Here is a 19,184-nt window from a genome sequence, read left to right as displayed (position 1 = left end):
TTTTAATCATATCTTCCTGAAACTTCTTGATATTTTGAATATTTTCTCGATCTTTTTCTATTTTAATCTCTCCTTTTCATATCTGCAAGTCATAAATAAGAAAAATATCAAATCTTAATATTTAAGCCAAAGATAACTGTTAAATAAATATTTTTAAAGATATTTTCAATATATTTTTATTATCAAAATAACTCATATTTAACAGTTATCAGGTTTCCCTTGGAAGAGTTTATGAGAGGTCAACAATTGTGCACAACGTCCCTTTGGGCAAAGATCAGGTAAAGGTGATGTTGAGGAAGTTCGAGATGCTGATGCTCGCGTCCCTATACCCATCGAAGAGGTTTAGTTAGTGGGACACACCCTTAACACCTTCCTTACTTGGCCGACACATCTTGTATAGGCTTTTTCAGAAAGAAAAAAAGGTATCTCCTTTTTGTTGTGTTTATTATTATTAAAAAGGGATTTGTTATAAATGAAGTGTTGACTATCATTCACTTATGTTTATTAAATGTGTAAGATAAACCAGGACCAAGGGAATCGATGAAGCCTGTTGATAGGCTGGAACCTGACGACGATCCTATATACCAAATGACGTTGATGATCTCACAACTTCTCCTCAAGCCTATGCAAGTGCCGTGAGATGCAACTGTGTTTGGGGTGTACAATGATAATGTCCCCTTGTACATAAAGCATGAAGATCTTGGGAAAATAAAATGTCTGAACATCATTGCTATAAAATTGTGGATTATGTAAGTATATCTAAATTACAGTCCATTATTTAATTGATTATTTTAAATTGATGCTTGATTTACTTTATTTTAACAACAATACGCATATGAATGAGTTAAGTCTGCAATCAGGAAATGCCTCTGTGTATGGATTCATTGAGCCACAATCCATACAGAAATCTGAGCAATCACAATTTGAATATGAGGATTATATTAAGAAATGGATGCAAAATTCAAAGAGAGATGACTACTTAGAAGCCTATTTGAATGAGTAAGTAAAACTAAACAAATCAATTTAAATAATATATGCATTATAATAACTTAATGTTCTCCAATGTAGTGGGCATTAGCACATGGTGGTTATATATCCTAAGGACAATACTGTCGCTTGGTTTTGTTCCTTGCAGAATAAGTCCGACAACTACTTGAAAGGAATCACTAACAAATCAGTTCTAATTTGTAACACATTTACTTTATCATTAGTATCTGACATCAATATTTTAATTGTACAATATATATGCATGTTTCTCTTAACAAGTGGTTTGAAGGGATTAAACGATAATCATGAAAGTAAATCCAAGGCAACTGTTAAATCGATTCCAATTAAAATAAGTCATTTAAACAATGTTTCATCTCTTCAAAATGAAATTTTAGTACTTTGTACATTAATTTTGGGATAACTTTGAACATCTTACCGAATTTAGTGTAATAAGAAAATAGGAAGCACTGAGTGCAACTATTACGTCATGCATTGAATTTCAATCATAATCCTAGTAGGCTTCAAGGATAATTGAAAAATGATAATTGTTTATTTCAAAACTAATTCCATTTGTTATAGTTGTTATTATTTACATTAATAATTTATATTTTATTTTATCATGTAGTACTTTATTGATCCAAGACAATTGAAACCTGAGAGGATAAAGACAATTCACATTCAGTGGGTAAGATGTTTGTTAAGAGTTAAAAATGAAGCACTAAGTAGTATTTAAGAAATTTTGTAAATGTTAGACTTATGTAAATCTTAGGTTATAGATGATGTTTGTGTATTGACTTTATTACAACATTGATTCTCCCCAAAAATGATGTTGTATGATGTATTATAATATTGATTTTTCCCTAACTAATGTTGTATAATACTTACAACATCGATTATGGAAAAACTCATGTTGTATAGCATAATACAACATCGATTTTGTCAAAAACAGATGTTATAAGTACTATACAACATCAGTGTTGGTAGAATTGATGTTGTTTATGCCTTTTTTTCTTTCTATTTGTTACTTCTATACTACATTGGTTTTGGGGAGAACCAGTGTGGTATAGTGGATTTTAACATTGATGTTAAAAATGGCATACTTTTAATGATGTTCATTTCAAAATTGCTTTAAAATTGATGTTAAATGTCTAAAATAACCAATGTTAAAAGTGTTTTTTCTAGTAATGACAACACACTGATAAGGACATTTTGATGCGATAATATATATATATATATATATATATATATATATATATATATATATATATATATATATATATATATATATATAATTTTTTGGTTAAATTACTCATTTGGTCCCTATAGTTTCATGATTCTTACATTTTTAGTACATATAGTTTGAAAGTGGTTTTTAAAAGTGTTTTTTTTAGTCTTTATAGTTTGTATTTTAATTATCTTTCAATTTCTATAGTTTGAAAGTGATATTTTTAGTACCTATAATTTGTATTTTAATTACATTTTAGTCCTTATTATAAAAAAATATATAAAAATAATTAGTTACAAATTAGTTATAAATTATCAATTATTTTTTTTATTACAAATTATCTTATGATAAATTAGTTACGAATTACTTGTTAATATTAGTTTTTGTAGTTAATTGTAATTAATAATATTATTCATATTTTGATGGTAAGAACTACAATGGAATTATAGTATAAATTATAAGACTAAAAAAACTACTTTCAAACTATAAGGACTAAAAAAGAATTAAAATAAAAAATTATATGGATTAAAAAAATCACTTTCAAAATTATACGGACTAAAAAAGAATTAAAATATAAATTATAGGGACTAAAAACATCACTTTCAAACTATAAGAACCAAAAAGATAAAAATCATAAACTATAAGGATCAAATGAGTAATTTAATCTAATTTTTTTAACCATTAGAGCATTGATTAGATCATTTAAAAATAACAAGAGACTATATAACTTGTGTATCTAAAAGTGCAACATGTAATTTATCCAAAATAGTAAGGCATATACCTAATAAAAAGAGTATTGGAGAGGAAATTAAAGGAGAGAGGTTACGTACTTTTTTTTTTTTATCAGAAAAACAATTTTATAAAGTAATTAAAGTTCTAAGATTCATAGGATTTGTCACATATAAAAACTCAATGAATTCTATAAAAAGAATGGGATTTGCCCCCCTTTAATGGTTCCTATAATTCAATAGTGTAATATATATAATAAATATATAAAAAAATTCAATGAAGTGAACAAACTTTAATTTACAAACTATATATATATATATATATATATATATATATATATATATATATATATATATATATATATATATATATATATATATATATATTACAACTAAAGTAGTGGGAAAATCTGTTAATTAAAGCTCATAAGAAATACTGCGTGCAGAATTCATGGTTCTCGTAAAAAAGTTTGAATTTCTGAGAGACGACGGCAAAATAATGGATTGCTATCAGATTGAATATCCACATCTTTTTTCTGCCCCCACCTGCCTAATTAAATTGGAAGACAAAAAGAAAAAGTTAATCTAAAAAAATGGAAAATTCGTTAATCTCACAATAGAGAGCTTAATTAAAAAAATGAAAATGCAGTAGTCTGTGTGCGTCCTTATACTTTTACGTACTAAACAGACGAAACAGACTTACTTGATCGTAAACATGATACAAGATGTTAGGCACTGAATGACTGTGTGTAAACCTCGAAGTTCCTCTGAAACTTAGAGTCCAGCCAATCAGATTATGTGGAACTTTCCAAATCTTGCTGACAAACTTGAATCTTAATTTATAGGCCAATTGTATAAGCGAAAATCCATGACTTTGGTGCACATGGGTACATGGATTAGAAAATCTCCCTTTGTACATGGATTATAGGCCAATTGTACAAACTTGAATCTTCCTGACCTATATATAAATCTCCCTTTTCTTCCATATCCATCACAAGTTACAAAAACATAAAACTAAAAACAGAAAAATGAAGATGACATTGGTAATATTGGTCCTTATAGTTGCCTTGAGCACAAAGGCACTTCTTGGTGCAGCTGGTCCTGCACCTGAGCAAGTGCTGGACACAGCAGGGAAGATAGTTCGAGCTCGTTCGAGTTACTACATCGTTCCGGCTTCCCCCGATTTAGGTGGCCTTGATATGGCAAGCACAGGTGCAGATTGCCCACTTGATGTTGTAGCTGTTGATGGTTACCAAGGCCAGCCTTTGATCTTTACACCTGTTAATTTTAACAAAGGTGTCATTCGTGTTTCCACTGATCTCAACATCTATTTCCCCGTTGGCACAAGTTGTCCACAGACCACAGTGTGGAAGCTTAAGGACTATGATTATTCAACATCACAGTGGTTTGTGACTACTGGTGGTGATTTCGGCAACCCCGGTTCGCAAACCGTGGCGAATTGGTTCAAGATTGAGAAGTATGAGGATGCTTACAAGTTGGTGTACTGTCCAAGTGTGTGCAACGATTGCAGTTATCCATGCAGTGATATTGGAATATACCAGGATGAATATGGCAAACGTCTTGCTCTAAGTTCTGAACCATACAAAGTGAAGTTCCAGCGGGCTTGATTATTGAATTGATAACAAAACTAATTAAAGAATAATGAATAAGTGTAATGAACTACTTTATGCTTTTGCTGCATATATGGTAATTCTCATGTTGAGTTCCTTGCCACGGACTTGATAATAAATAAACAAGTTACTTTCTATTTTTAGTCTTTTGAAAATTTCTAGTTTCTGTTCGTCTTTGTCATTGTTTGCAATTGGCATGCATATTCGTGATTTACAATGGAGGCTTTTACATTGCAATGAAGGTGGCCGTTAGACTGGTGGAAAATGGATAAAACACTTTGTTCTGGAGTGGTTTCCATGGTAAATGGAGGGAGAGCGTATTTATGGGAGTGGAGATAGCAATACCACAGGAATAGCGTTGTTTTTAGTTTCCATTGTAAAATGTCCCCAAACCTGGTCTCGTTTTCTCGGTTGGTGTATGAATCCGCTTCTGTGCTTGTCCACATCTCTTAGCTTCGTGGGAGGCTCTGTTTTATTAGCCTGTGGGTACTATAGAAATAGCATTTTGGAAGGCTTTTTGTGTCTATAGTTTTTTAGTTCATGTTTTTTAGTGTATAGCTTTCTGCGTCTAGAGTGACTGTACAATTTAATGTTACGAGATCAATTCAAAGTGAATAAGAAAGTAACTTTACAATCACCTAGCTCGGTCGCCCACTAGAAACATATAGTATTACAAATGAAGTAAAACACAAACAGCACTGCCTAGCTATATATGACTAAACATCACAAATGAAGTAAAACCTAGAGAGAACTTACACAATAAATTAAGTGGCGAGAGTACCGCTTGCCCAATCCATTAAAACAAAATAAACTAAGTAAATATTTTGTTACAAAATTAAAACATTAAACACCCAACAAAAGCTCTACCAAGTTGAAAATATAACCACAAACATCATAACAACTAACTACTACTTAGCCTTTGTAACAAAGTACTACTGAGTATTGATATCTAAGTAGCTTGAGAATTCCTGTTCCACTCCTCAATTTGTCTCTTAATAATAACCTCGCAACTCCCCCCAACACCACCAGCCGCCTTCCTAGCTGCCTCCATTTCTGCAGCTCTTACCGACCCTCAGAGATTCATTGTTCATCATCTCTTTGATTCTCTTTGCAATCTCCTCTCCTTTCATGAGGCCAAATCTTGTGCTCCCCACCTCTTGTGCTCCCCACCCCCATTCATGAGGCCAAATCCCTACCCCACTTATCCTTGGGGTCTCTCAAGTTATCTTCTAATCCCCACTCTGAGGCCATGATAGAATAGGCACTTTTTTTGTACATTTCGTTTTTCATCAAATAAATTAAAAAGTATTTCATTTAAAAATAAATAAAGTTTTAAAAAATAACGAGGTTTTTATAATTAAATACATAAGGAAAAATAATTTTATTAATTAAAATAATAATTTTAAGGTAAATAAAATAAATATGTATTTTTAGTAAATAAAAAAGCTGTTATATATATTCATTTAATAAAGAGAAAATAGAGTTTATTTTTATAAAATAATAAAATAAAGAAAAATAGAGTAAATAATAAGTTCATAATACTCTAATTATAAATAAAGACATATTGGGTCAATTCTTACATTAAAATATGTTTCTACCTTTAATCTTTCTTTCAAATTCGTTTTCTCTTCTTCCACTCCCAAAATCCTCTATTTTTTTCGCATACACTCAAACTTGTTCCAATAAAATTATGATTCCAGATTCATTAACCGTTGGATCGTCCTGAAATTCGGACACTAGATTCATAACTCATTTTGCACATGTGTGCCCACCATTAGGATTTGCAAACTAATGTCTATGGAGAAAGAAACTTCCCTAGCACGGAGACAGTGAAATTACGACTCCAATCTCTTCTTCTTTTCTCTAATGCTTGGAAACCCTACGACTCCAATCTCTTCTTCTTTTCTCTAATGCTTAGAAACCCTAACAAAACAACAAGAGGAAAAACTTCATGAATCTTAGGGAACCACTAGAGATATCGTTATCACTGTCGGACTACGCACGTGAGCCCACTTAGAGGTAAGAGATGAGTTACCCACTCTTGGGGATTAAAATGAACATATATAGAGATCTCTACAGGATAAATTTTGGATTATTTTGGATTGTTTTATGAATTTCAATTATGTTCTTATTCTATTATTTGCGAACTGACTGTGTTTGACGGACCAATTGATATCTCAATGTGAAACTGTTGTGAAATTGATACGTTCTTGTGTTAGGTGTGAAACCTAGAAATTTGGTATTTTATAATTAGCATGAATTGATAAAATTAAGTAAGGAGAGATTTTCCGTAAGAGGGAGCGAGATATTGATTTTTTATTTTTCCCCTTTTCATGCTTTTTAGGGGTTTTTTTTAATATAGTTTGGAATTAATATTATAATTTGGAATTAGAATAGGCAAACCAAATGACATTATCAATTATTGTTTTAGTTTTAATATTTAGTATGAGTTTATATGTTGTTTCATATTGTTATTCTTTAAAATTGGTCAAAGTCTATTTAACTATAAGGTTCTTCGAAAGTTTTAGTGAATCCATGATGTAGTTTTGTTTGATTATATTTCACTTCATAAATTCATGATTTGAATATATGTGTGTTTAGTCATTTATATACCATGTATGTTTATATATGTAATACTATTTGTATATTTTGAATTATGATTTAGATTGAGTATAAGTGAGCATGTGTTAATTTGTGACGTTGGGAGGTGTTAAATTATAGACATGGGATATGGTTGCGAATGAGTGTGTGGTTAATTCTTGATTGATGTGATATTACTTATGTTTTGATTGTGAATTATACAATAACTAGGTTGGTGTTTATCTTGAGAAAAGTGTTTTATGCGCGATGTGTTAAAAGGAAAATGCAGGGTTCCAAGTTAGGAACCTGGGAAAGTGTAGGGTTTGAAGTTAGGAACCTGAGGTGTTAAATTGTAACGCATTATGTTAAACATGTTTTGAAACTAAGTGTGAGGTTGTGAATATTATATAATTCATTAGTAGTGTCTGCATGCAAAAGTTATTTTAAGGGTTGGACCTGAATCAGGAAGCTGAGACCTTAATGGATTCTTCGGAGTCTAGGCCTTGGGGGTAAAATAAAGTGACCCTGACTGGTCACCTTATGAGTTCACTTAGTGAGAGTGGCCTGACATACCCATTGTGTGATGTGTCTTGTTATGTACTCTTAGGCGCCCTGGTGTTGTTTTTCACTGACATTGTATCACATTACATATAAGATTGAGTCTTAATATATCTGTTGCATAATGCTTGTGGAATGATCATTGTGACTTGTTACGTGATGGTGGATAATGAATTGTGTGAGTGTGGGATGTTTTGTTGTATTAGAGATGTGTTGTTCTGAACATGTGATTAATGAGAAAGTGTGGAATGTGATTTATGATTAAATTCTTGGGGACGAGTGACATTATGCTATGAGTGGTAAAATGATGCGAATTGTGCTAAGTTGTGCTTGTTATACTTATATTATATGTATATATGTGCTTTCGTTTATCTCTACCTGTTTAGAAATATGATAACTCACTCCCTATGTGTTGTTTATATCTGAATCATGTGATGATCGTGGGCCTTGTGTTTGCGGGAGCAGATAACTAGGTGAATTGCTTTAAGGAATCTTATGCTAGAGGATGTTAAGACATAATACTTTGATAGGATGTGACATTGAGACATAGATTTTTATTTTAATTACATGATGTCTTAAACATGTTATTTTACTATATTTTATTTTGTTGCTTAACTTAAGTTCTTTTGTAAACTTGAACAACCTTATTTTGAGCCAAAAATATTTTTGATAAGTTTTATTTGATAACAGTGAAGTAAATGTGAATCCTTTACCCATGTGAACTCTTTTATGCTTAGAAAATAAAATCTCATTTTATGTAATTTCGTATTTTCATATACTTTATTGTATAAATATGTATATCGGAGTAGAGAGTATCACACCTTCCCACACAATCTCCATTATTATTGAGTTCCACCCTCCATGTACTCACAAACCCTCCCACTTAAGGGTAATAAAGGTATAAAAGAATACCACTAGACATGACAGACATGAATTTTCAATATTGTCTATCTATACACCTTCTCATTGCAGTAATTTACAATTGCATAAGTTTATTGCACATTTGCAGGATTCTTCTACCTTGTTTTGCTTGAGGCAACGCAACACATATCAAGCAAGCTCCTCTGTTTTGTCATTAAAGCCCAAGGCTAATATTGATGATCCATGTGATCCAGCCAGCTCTTCAAATTGTTTGGCTTGCCACAACCAAGAATCTATATCTCAAAGTTATATAGCTGAGATTGTCGAAAGTAGTAGAAGAAAAGCAAGAACAATGGTTGTTCTAGCCACACAGGTAAAGATAGGAAGCTAATTGTTTCTAATTAGTAAATGGGACATTCAGAGTCAATTTTATGTTACAAACTTAAAGAAAACAAAGCACTTAATACTCAGTTATTTATGGAGTAATATTTACTGCTAAAGCCAAATAATCGATCTTCATGTTTTTCTCATTTTTATAATTAACATGAACTGTATACACTGCACAGGATAGTCACAGTTGGGCCACCATCTATAAAAGGTCTATTATGTCTCCTTTTAGGGAAAATTTCACTTGGATGGATAAAAATATAAAAAGATTAAGGATTTGATTAATATATAACAAGAATACAGGGTAAGTTTGAGCAAAAATATTCATGAAAATATTCCTACTGACAGATCTATTTAAAGGTTCACTTTTATGATAGGATTTCCATATCTTCCTTAATGAGCCTTTCAACCAAATAAATTAATAACACGACATTTTCTTAGGATATCATTTTCAATTTTCTAGCTGACAATAATCTAGTGTTGTGCTTTGATTGTAATTTGTCATAAAAACCATTGCAGGCAATGTCAAATTTAATAGACAGAAAGTAAGGTTGAAAGAATTGAGGATACAATAAAATTTATCAATAACCAGCTTTCAATGGACAAACCTACTACTTCAGCTACAAAATTTCTTCCTGCAGATTCTTTTTCTCTGGCTTCTCTAGATCAATTGACTGCTAGCATATTAAATCTGTTGGCAAGTTGTCATGTACAAGATGCTGAACTTAACAGTTCATCTGATCAAAATGAAATGAAAATTCCCTCAAAACTCATATCTCATTGCCTAGCTACATTGTTCATGATTCAGATAAATTGCATCCTACTGAATTTGATTTTTACTAGAAAAGTTTTCATTATCAATCTCCCCTCACTACTTTCAGCTGCTTAGTCTTTTGAACATTGTGTAGTTCAACAAAACTGAAGTCATGCTAACCAGAGATCATGTTAATAGAGAACTGCAATCTAGTACTGACCTGTTTCTGGACAAGGTTTGTATATTGTAAACTCTTTGCTAAAGCCTTAGTTCAACAAAGCTTCATGGTCATTCAATTTCTAATTATTAATGCAGGCCTAGTTTCTTAGTGATCAAAGAGTAACAAGAAGCGGATCCTCTAAATTGCGGTACCATTTCCACACCTTGTATACTTTTGTTCTTCAAGATCATGTTTACAAGAGACACTTCAAGTGACCTCCTTGCACTATATTAGCTTATCTGTTGGTCTCTTCATTACTAGATCCTCATGTTTTAGATTTCTACTTCTTTGTTGCTGTTGTGAGTTACTACTCATCTGTTTGCTAGTAATTTCTTTGGCTTTCTTTGCAGGCGGAGGTATACTGAAATGCAAAATTCTCAAACAAAACCAGGAATGGAATCTATGAGCATGGCCCCTCAGCATGGTGTGGACACTACAAAACAAGAAATTGCACATTTTAATTGTTTTGGTTACATTACTATGACCGAGATTCCAAGCCAAAAGGGATCATTCATTTCTCCATCCAACTCATCTTTATCTACCTTCCACACTCATTAATTGGTTAATGAAGATGAAGTCTCATCTTGTGTAAGTATGCTAAAGGGTACATAACAACACAAGAGACTCGGCAACCAAGTGGAGATTGAGAGAGAAGCTGCAGCAGATAGCTTAAATGGACATTATGGTTCTCAAGAACCTCTTTTCCAAAATGGTTTTCATGAAGGATTAGAAAATTGGAGTCATCAAAAGCCAATAAGTTTTCAAGGAGCCTCTATTGGTCAAATTAAGAATCCAGGAGTTTACATTGTGTCAGATGGTTTGGCAAATCAGACAAACCAAGCATATGTGGGAAATGCTGTCACGACCCACCCTTGGACCATGACTGGCACACAGATTATGATTTTCTTAGTCTGGCTAGCCTACCCTATATTAAATAACCTGTAAAAGAACACATAATATATCTAGACCAATCTCTCTCTCTCTCTCTCTCTCTCTCTCTCTCTCTCTCTCTCTCTCTCTCTCTCTCTCTCTCTCTCTCTCTCTCTCTCTCTCTCTCTCTCTCTCTATATATATATATATATATATATATATATATCCCATTCCATCCATTTAATATCAAGGTCTTGGGTCATAACACAGACCCTTAACATATTATCCAAAATATCTACTAAGAACACTGTTGATTATAAATATTAATCATCATACCATCATAAGTACATCATCAACATACTTATAAGAGAGAATCACTTAAATTTCAAAATAAAGGAATTCCCTCTAAATCTATTACTAGCTACCCTTATCCCTAAAGGTGCATTATATTGGAGTCATAAACAAAATATCCATCGGACGCAATGGAGGCCTACCAAAAGATAATCAAATTCTTGGGTAAGTGTTGGATTTCCCCTGTAGTTGCTTTTTGTTCCACTTTTTCTTCATTCAAATATATTCAAGGGAAATCCGGTTTGCCGAAAAGCACACCGAATCATCAAGTATTTAAAAATTAAAATAGATGAATCCGAGTATCGAACACAAAGAACTAACGTTAGCTTGAATTAAGTTAAGAAATGAAGCATTGTTTAGAGAACATGTATGATTGATAATTTCAAACAGAATTTAAACTAAACTTTTATGCTAAATCTATAAAATGCAAAGTAAGTAAAAGTGACAGTAGTAGGTAGAAATGTTGGGTCTTTCTCACAAACAAGTTGATGCATATAAATATGTTTCTCTAATCAATCATGCTCTTGTGTTCTATGTTGTAGCCTAAATTACTAAACCTCAATCCCTCGTCAGGCCGAATCAATCCAAGCTTTGTCCTTAGATCCCTCTTGTTGGACTAAGCCCAATTGAGACAACCCTCTTAGGTTTAGACTAACTTAAACTGAGTTTCGTCCGCAGATCCCTTTTGTAAGACTAGACTCAGCTCAAGCAACTTATGAAAGTTTAGCCTAATTTAGCCTAAGCTTCGTCCGCAGATCCCTCTTGTAAGACTAGGCCTAGACTAAACAACATTATTGTAACAGCATAATTAAAACCAAAACTTAATCCGTAGATCCCTCTTGTAAGATTAAGTTTCGATCCTGCTTCAATCAAGTTCTAAGGCAACAATACATTTCCCAATGCTAAAGTCACCTAACTATGCATACAAATGGATGATCAGACCAAAAGCATACAAACATTAAGCATTGAAGGAAGCATTGAACACAGAAAACATAATCAATTAGATATTAGGTATTTGCATCAACTGTTCATTAGAAATCCCCAACTAGGGTGCTTAGCCCTCCATTACAAAGAAACCCAAACAATAATAATCTTACAAAACCTAGGTTTCAATGCACAAGCTGCTCCTCTTGATGCTTCTAGGGCTCTTTTCTCCAAATAGGCACTGTGGTGTGCTCTGAAATCTATGCCCTTTCTTCTGCCTACAATTTGTCCAAAAGTCTGTAAAAGTGTGTGTCAAAAAAATGTGTACCCTAATTCTGCACAAGACAGGCTTTAAATAGGCTCTGAATTCACAACGTTGCGCTTAGCGCAGGTAAGTGGATTCAAGCTTAGCTCCAGTCATGCGTTGAGCCTGGCTGAAGGCACCTGCTGTGCTTAGCGCACTAATGTCGCGCTTAGCGCGTAACCTTGATGCCGATGCTCTGCCAGATTCTCCTTCGCGCTAAGCGCGCTGAAGCTGCACTTAGCGGTGGATGCACGCTTAGCCCAATTGCTGAGCTAAGCTCAACTGTCACTTTTTGCACTTCATGAGGCCTCTTTTTTACCTGAAAATGCACAGATTTCATCATTAAATCCAATGGACATATTCTAAAGACGACTTTAACCATAAAACAAGATTTATTTACAAGATTACTCCAAAACAACCATAAATTGAGGTACTATATAAGTTTTGGAAAATAATTTCTATGCAAAAGTTAGTCGTATAAGGCGACTAACAGTAAGTCAACAAATCTCAGGAAGTCAGTTACTCCACTATCTGTGTATCTAAGAAAATAAAATAAGAGGATAAGTCACAAAGACTTAGTGAGAGCATAAAATACAAAGCGAACAGGAAGGAGAGCACAACATAGCACGAGTTTTTACTTCCAAAGAAATTTAAAATGACAATAAATAAATAAATAAATAAATAAATAAAATACAACTTGCTTTTAAAAATCAATATACTAAAAAATATATAATTTCAGAACTACTCATAAACTGGTATTTAAGAATAATAACTTTATAATCAAACTTTCATTCCACTATGTGCACATAGACCACATTATTTCTTCGTTGTGGTGAACGGTAATTATATAACTATAACATTTAGCTTGTAGGCTGCATTATCTCTCCGTTGCATTGAACGGAAAATATAAATATACTATGAGTAATTGACTCATAGGCTACATCATCTCTTCGTTGTAGCAAACGACAAATATAAATATACTATGAAAAATTGACTCATAGACTACATTATCTCTTCGTTGTAGCAAACGACAAATATACATATACTATGAAAAATTGACTTATAGACTACATTATCTCTTCGTTGTAGCAAACGACAATCAATCAAGAACTCACAATAAATAAAATAGAAAATAATCCAACATTCATCTTTATATATCATATCAAAATCTCAAAATAAATTTCAAGATCACCAAAGAATATATATATTTTGAAGTTTACTTGCTTCTCCTAAAAGAACTTAAAAAAATGTCGCTAAATAAATTAGCTACTCACTATAAATAATGCAATCAATGTTTTTCAATACTGTTGGGAGGATCAATTACCCTATTTTCCGCAGGATCTAGGCATTTAAGATAAGAGAACAAGAGATTAGAGAGAATCCCCAATTTTAGCAAACCTAGGGTTTTGAGGAAACCATAATAATCCCTAATACTTAGTTTCTAATCCTCTTCACACAACCCATAACTAATTAATGCTATAAAATACTCATCTAACACAATGGGTTATAAATTTTTACCTTAAAGAGATCAAATAAAAAATTTAAGGAAATGAGTGGTGTTTCCTTTTTTTTCAATCACCTTCTTGTGCTTGGAAAAGACACCAGGATGCAATAAGCTTGACAAATTTTGGAACAATGGAAGAAGATAAGTGAAAGTTTGAGAGATGAAAATTTGGGAAGAAGAAATAGGATTTAAGAGATGTGGGGTGGGTTATTGAAAAGGAAGAAGGAATTTGGAAAATGGGGGAGGGGTCTCGGGAGTAATTATAAACTGATGGAGGGGGTGGGCTTTATTTTTTCTTTTCTCTCTTAAGTGAAACGGTGCGTTTCAAATGCTTCCCAAGAACCTTCTCAAAGTGAATCCTCTGTTGTTGCACCAGTAATCTCCTCTGGTTAGGATGCCTGTGAAGATCCCAACAATTCAAATCAAAATCTTTGCGAAAGCTCGTGGAAACCAGTGGGAGTGAGTAGCAGTTCAGAAAATACTCAAAATAGAGTCAGAGGTATAAATATTACATGATGATGGAGTTGCATTAGTTTGCCTAAATGGCTAAATCATTATTCACTGCACTTGCATCATATTCATAATTGATTATTTTTTGCCAGTTGTATGAAGTCTACCAAAGATTGATATAAGCTTGAGTTGCCCCACTTTGGGCCATTCTTTTAGCATCTTGCTTAAATATCAAGTTTTGGAAAAAGTATAATGGATGTAAGTGTAATTCTATGCTCAGAAATTAAAATCAGTTCAATTTGGTAGCATTTCATGTGAAAACCAATGCATCAAAGCAATGACTACTAACTCGAAGCCCCATCCCCCACCCCCACAATTACTCCTGATTTAGTATATAATCATACTTAGTACACAAAAATCATATTAGGTAAAAAAAAATGAATATGTTCTTTGATTATTTAAATTTCTACCTATGTCAATTTTATTTTTATTAAACTAAATGTTTTTATGAAATGCAGGTATCAGAGAACAGATAATGGATAATATATAAGATGATCAGAAGGTATAACCTGTTCTTAGATGGTAACCTATTTTCATTAGAATTATGATTTTACCAAGAGATTTTGACTTCTACAACAAATTATGGGTTATTCTGGCTAAATTTTGCAGAGGAAAAGTCAAGAAAGATATGGATCTATAACATCAACTATTTCAGGTAGCCATTTATTTCAAGATTAAATAGAGTTATTGTGCTCTAAATCATACATTAGATTTTTGATTCCCTTTATTGCTTGATTCGTTTTGAAGCTTCTGACCTTAATTATAGAAAGATAAGGTTTGTTTGCCATAGCAATTTGTGTGTGTTTATATACACAAAACATCAGAACTCAGAAGATTATTAGTCAGTACTCAGTATATATAACAATTAATAATAGTTTTGCTAATAGCTCTTTCGTTTTGATGAACACTACTGCTAATAGCTTTATCTTGTAAAATCTTGCAAAATGGACATTTTTTTCTTATCAATCCAAAGATTTAATACGATTGCAAAATTTACCTTCTGGTCAACACCACACAGCATTTGAGTAATTATCTTGGCCACTTGACAAACTGTAGAGAAAATGTGGACTAAATGCTTGAGTAGAACTTTTGGTCATTCTTTTAATAATTTAACTATCTATGTCCCTCAAATCAAATGACTGTGCAGAGGAAAAAGGAGACACCACAAAAAACGAAGAGTGGAGCACTTAACGAAGTATGTGGAAATATCCCTAGAAACAGATAAAGTCTCTTCCTATATAATATTGTATTGGATGCTAGTTTAAACTTTTGTTATGCTTATGTTAACAACATTGTGATGCAGAATGGTTGTGGCAAAGAAGAGAAACTTGACACCATCAGTTCCCTCTATAAAGTTTGCTCTTAATTTTACAATTGTATTTGTTTTATTAGGGTCGATGCAATTGTTTCTGCAGATGCTTTTGAGAATTTGAAACCTGCTCCTGATATTTTCTTAGCTGCATCAAGAATATTGAATGTGCCCCCAATGAGGTATATGCTACTAGATTGCGCTTATCATTAAAGGCCTAAGTTGTGTTTCTTGGATGATTGACTTTTAAGAGTGGTGGTGTTTTATTGTTAAAGATGTAATAAAAAACCAATCACGTGTCTTCATCTAAAATCTTCAGCTTTTGGGATAGTTGGTCTATGACATGGTATTGTACTAGATACTTTGCATAGCTTGGTTCGATGCATCTTAGGAAGTGAAGATAATTGCTCTCTTGCAAAATGTAGTTGTCAATGATTATCTTTGCAATACTTCTGAATATAAATAGATACATTAAAAAAAGCATTGTTTCTCATTTGTTTCGTTTTATGTTGTTGGCAGGATGCAGTGAAACCGAATAAACAACCAGTTATTGTTTCTGTACCAATATGCCATTATGATGGTCAGTTACATTTTATGATATACTGCGGTGGTGCTAATAAGAAAAGAAAAATGAGTACAACATTTAAATTAAGAACTTTAACCCAACTGTTATAATTTTCAGTTTTAACTTCAGCTATCATATTTATTTTATTTCTTTGTTGTACATAGTTGTTTTTTGGTTTTTCTGTATCAGAGAAAAACAACCCTTTGTCACTGTGGTATTCTCTAGACGTGTTCTTAGCGACAATCTTATTCCTGGACACAGTCTGGACTTTCCATTTCAACTCTTATAATTTCAACAAATAATACATAGTTTTCCTTCCTATATGATTTCCGATGTACAATGCTAATCTATTTCTTCATTCCAGATACCGAATCAGCCAAAGTATCAAGACAACAGCTTAAAGAAGCAATTTATGCTTCCTTGTTTGACATTAATGTCCCTGTTGTTTGTGCTATCAACCAGGTAATACATATTTATACTTCCTTGTTTGTTTGACATGAATATTCCTTTACATTGAATATATGAAGAATTTGTTTCTGCTATTGAATATATTGAGTCACATGTTAATTATGATTTTACTGTCATCTTCTATGTATTTGGTTCTCCTGTTGAAGATGTAAGAAAGTGAGAGCGCCAAAGCACTTGATTAAGTGTAGTAGAATTTTTACTCTCTGTCGACTTATGCTTCTGTTATTTCTTGTTATTTTCAAGTGTATCTACTATATATATTGTAAAATGCAGGCCATTCTAGCTCTGTGCGCTGCGAAACGAACTTTTGGAATAGTTGTACGTCAGAAAAACAATTTTATTAAGTAATTAAAGTTCTAAGATCATAGGATTTGTCACCTATAAAAACTCAATGAATTCTATGAAAAGAATGGAATTTGTCACCCTTTAATGTTCCTATAATTCAATAGTGTAATATATATAGAAAATTCAATGAAGTCAACAAACTTTAATTTACAAAACTTATTATATATATATATATATATTACAAGTAAAGTAATGGAAAAATCAGTTATTAAAGGTTATAAGAAATACTGCATGTAGAATTCATGGTTGTCTTCAAAACGTTGGATTTCTGAGAGAGGAGGGCTAAAGATTTGATTGCTATCAGATTGAATATCGACATCTTTTTCTGCCCCCACCTGCCTAATTAAATTGGAAGACAAAAAGAAAAAGTTAATCTATAAAAAGGGAAAATTCGTTAATTAAAAAAATGAAAATGCACTAGTCTGTGTGCTTCCTTATACTTTTACATACTAAACAGACGAAGCAGACTTACTTGATCGATGATACAAGAAGTTAGGCACTTAATGACTGTGTGTAAACCTCGAAGTTCATCTGAATCTTATAGTCCAGCCAATCAGATTATGTGGAACTTTCCAAATCTTGCTGACAAACTTGAATCTTAATTTATAGGCCAATTGTATAAGCGAAAATCCATGACTTTGGTGCACATGGGTACATGTATTAGACCAAACCCTGACCTATATATAAATCTCCCTCTTCTTCCATATCCATCACAAGTTACAAAAACACAAAACTAAAATCAGAAAAATGAAGATGACATTGGTAACATTGGTCCTTATAGTTGCCTTGAGCACAAAGGCACTTCTTGGTGCAGCTGGTCCTGCACCTGAGCAAGTGCTGGACACATCAGGGAAGATAGTTCGAGCTCGTTCGAGTTACTACATCGTTCCGGCTTCCCCCGATTTAGGTGGCCTTGATATGGCAAGCACAGGTGCAGATTGCCCACTTGATGTTGTAGCTATTGATGGTTACCAAGGCCAGCCTTTGATCTTTACACCTGTTAATTTTAACAAAGGTGTCATTCGTGTTTCCACTGATCTCAACATCTATTTCCCCGTTGCCACAAGTTGTCCACAGACCACAGTGTGGAAGCTTAAGGACTATGATTATTCAACATCACAGTGGTTTGTGACTACTGGTGGTGATTTCGGCAACCCCGGTTCACAAACCATGGCGAATTGGTTCAAGATTGAGAAGTATGAGGATGCTTACAAGTTGGTCTACTGTCCAAGTGTGTGCAACGATTGCAGTTATCCATGCAGTGATATTGGAATATACCAGGATCAATATGGCAAGCGTCTTGCACTAAGTTCTGAACCATACAAAGTGAAGTTCCTGCGGGCTTAATTATTGAATTGATAACAAAACTGATTAAAGCATAATGAATAAGTGTAATGAACTACTTTATGCTTTTGCTGCATATATGGTAATTCTCATGTTGAGTTCCTTGCCACGGACTTGATAATAAATAAACAAGTTAATTTCTATTTTTAGTCATTTGAAAATTTCTAGTTTCTGTTCGTCTTTGTCGTTGTTTGCAATTGGCATGCATATTCGTGATTTAAAATGGAGGCTTCTGCATTGCAATGAAGGTGGTCATTAGAGTGGCGGAAAATGGGGAAAACACTTTGTTCTGGCTTGACAGTGGATGGATGGGTGTCTAACTGTGTATTAAAGGAGAAGTATCCAAGGTTGTTCCAAATCGCAGAAAATAAATTAGCACAGATTGCTGAAGTGGTTTCCATGGTAAATGGAGGGAGAGCGTATTTTTGAGAGTGGTGATAGCAATACCACAGGAATAGCGTTGTTTTTAGTTTCCGTTGTAAAATGTCCCCAAGCCTGGTCTCGTTTCCTGGGTTGGTGTATGAATCCGCTTCTGGGCCTATCCACATCTCTTAGCTAGTGCCTAGCATTGTTTCCTGTTTAAGATTTAATATATATAATAATTTTAATTTTTATAATGATAACCACAGATAATTATAGTAATATTGGATAATGATTTGTAAGTTAATTTTATAATTGTATTTTTGATTTTAAAGTTAATTTGATAGTAATTTCGATACAAACGATAAGTAGAGATTTTAAAAGTAAAAGTTTCGGGAA

General features: G+C 32.9%; 2 protein-coding genes and 1 pseudogene across 2 annotated transcripts; all 3 read left to right on the top strand.

Annotated features, from left to right (window-relative positions):
- The first annotated feature begins 3,935 nt into the window (after positions 1-3,935).
- Positions 3,936-4,813, top strand: LOC100527782 (kunitz family trypsin and protease inhibitor protein). Its single transcript, NM_001250383.2, has one exon. The coding sequence runs from the start codon at positions 3,969-3,971 to the stop codon at positions 4,566-4,568; it is 600 nt and encodes a 199-aa protein (NP_001237312.1). The 5' UTR covers positions 3,936-3,968; the 3' UTR covers positions 4,569-4,813.
- A 3,689-nt stretch (positions 4,814-8,502) lies between these two features.
- LOC102666341 (protein CYCLOPS-like) lies at positions 8,503-17,098 on the top strand (annotated as a pseudogene).
- Positions 17,099-17,281: 183 nt separating this feature from the next.
- On the top strand, positions 17,282-18,527 carry LOC100778241 (miraculin). Its single transcript, XM_003534032.5, has one exon. The coding sequence runs from the start codon at positions 17,829-17,831 to the stop codon at positions 18,426-18,428; it is 600 nt and encodes a 199-aa protein (XP_003534080.1). The 5' UTR covers positions 17,282-17,828; the 3' UTR covers positions 18,429-18,527.
- Positions 18,528-19,184: the final 657 nt, after the last annotated feature.

Source organism: Glycine max, chromosome 9, assembly GCF_000004515.6.
Source record: "Glycine max cultivar Williams 82 chromosome 9, Glycine_max_v4.0, whole genome shotgun sequence".
Taxonomy (NCBI): domain Eukaryota; kingdom Viridiplantae; phylum Streptophyta; class Magnoliopsida; order Fabales; family Fabaceae; genus Glycine; species Glycine max.
The sequence above is the reverse complement of the archived record's forward strand: the minus strand, read 5'-3'. Positions and strand labels throughout refer to the sequence as shown.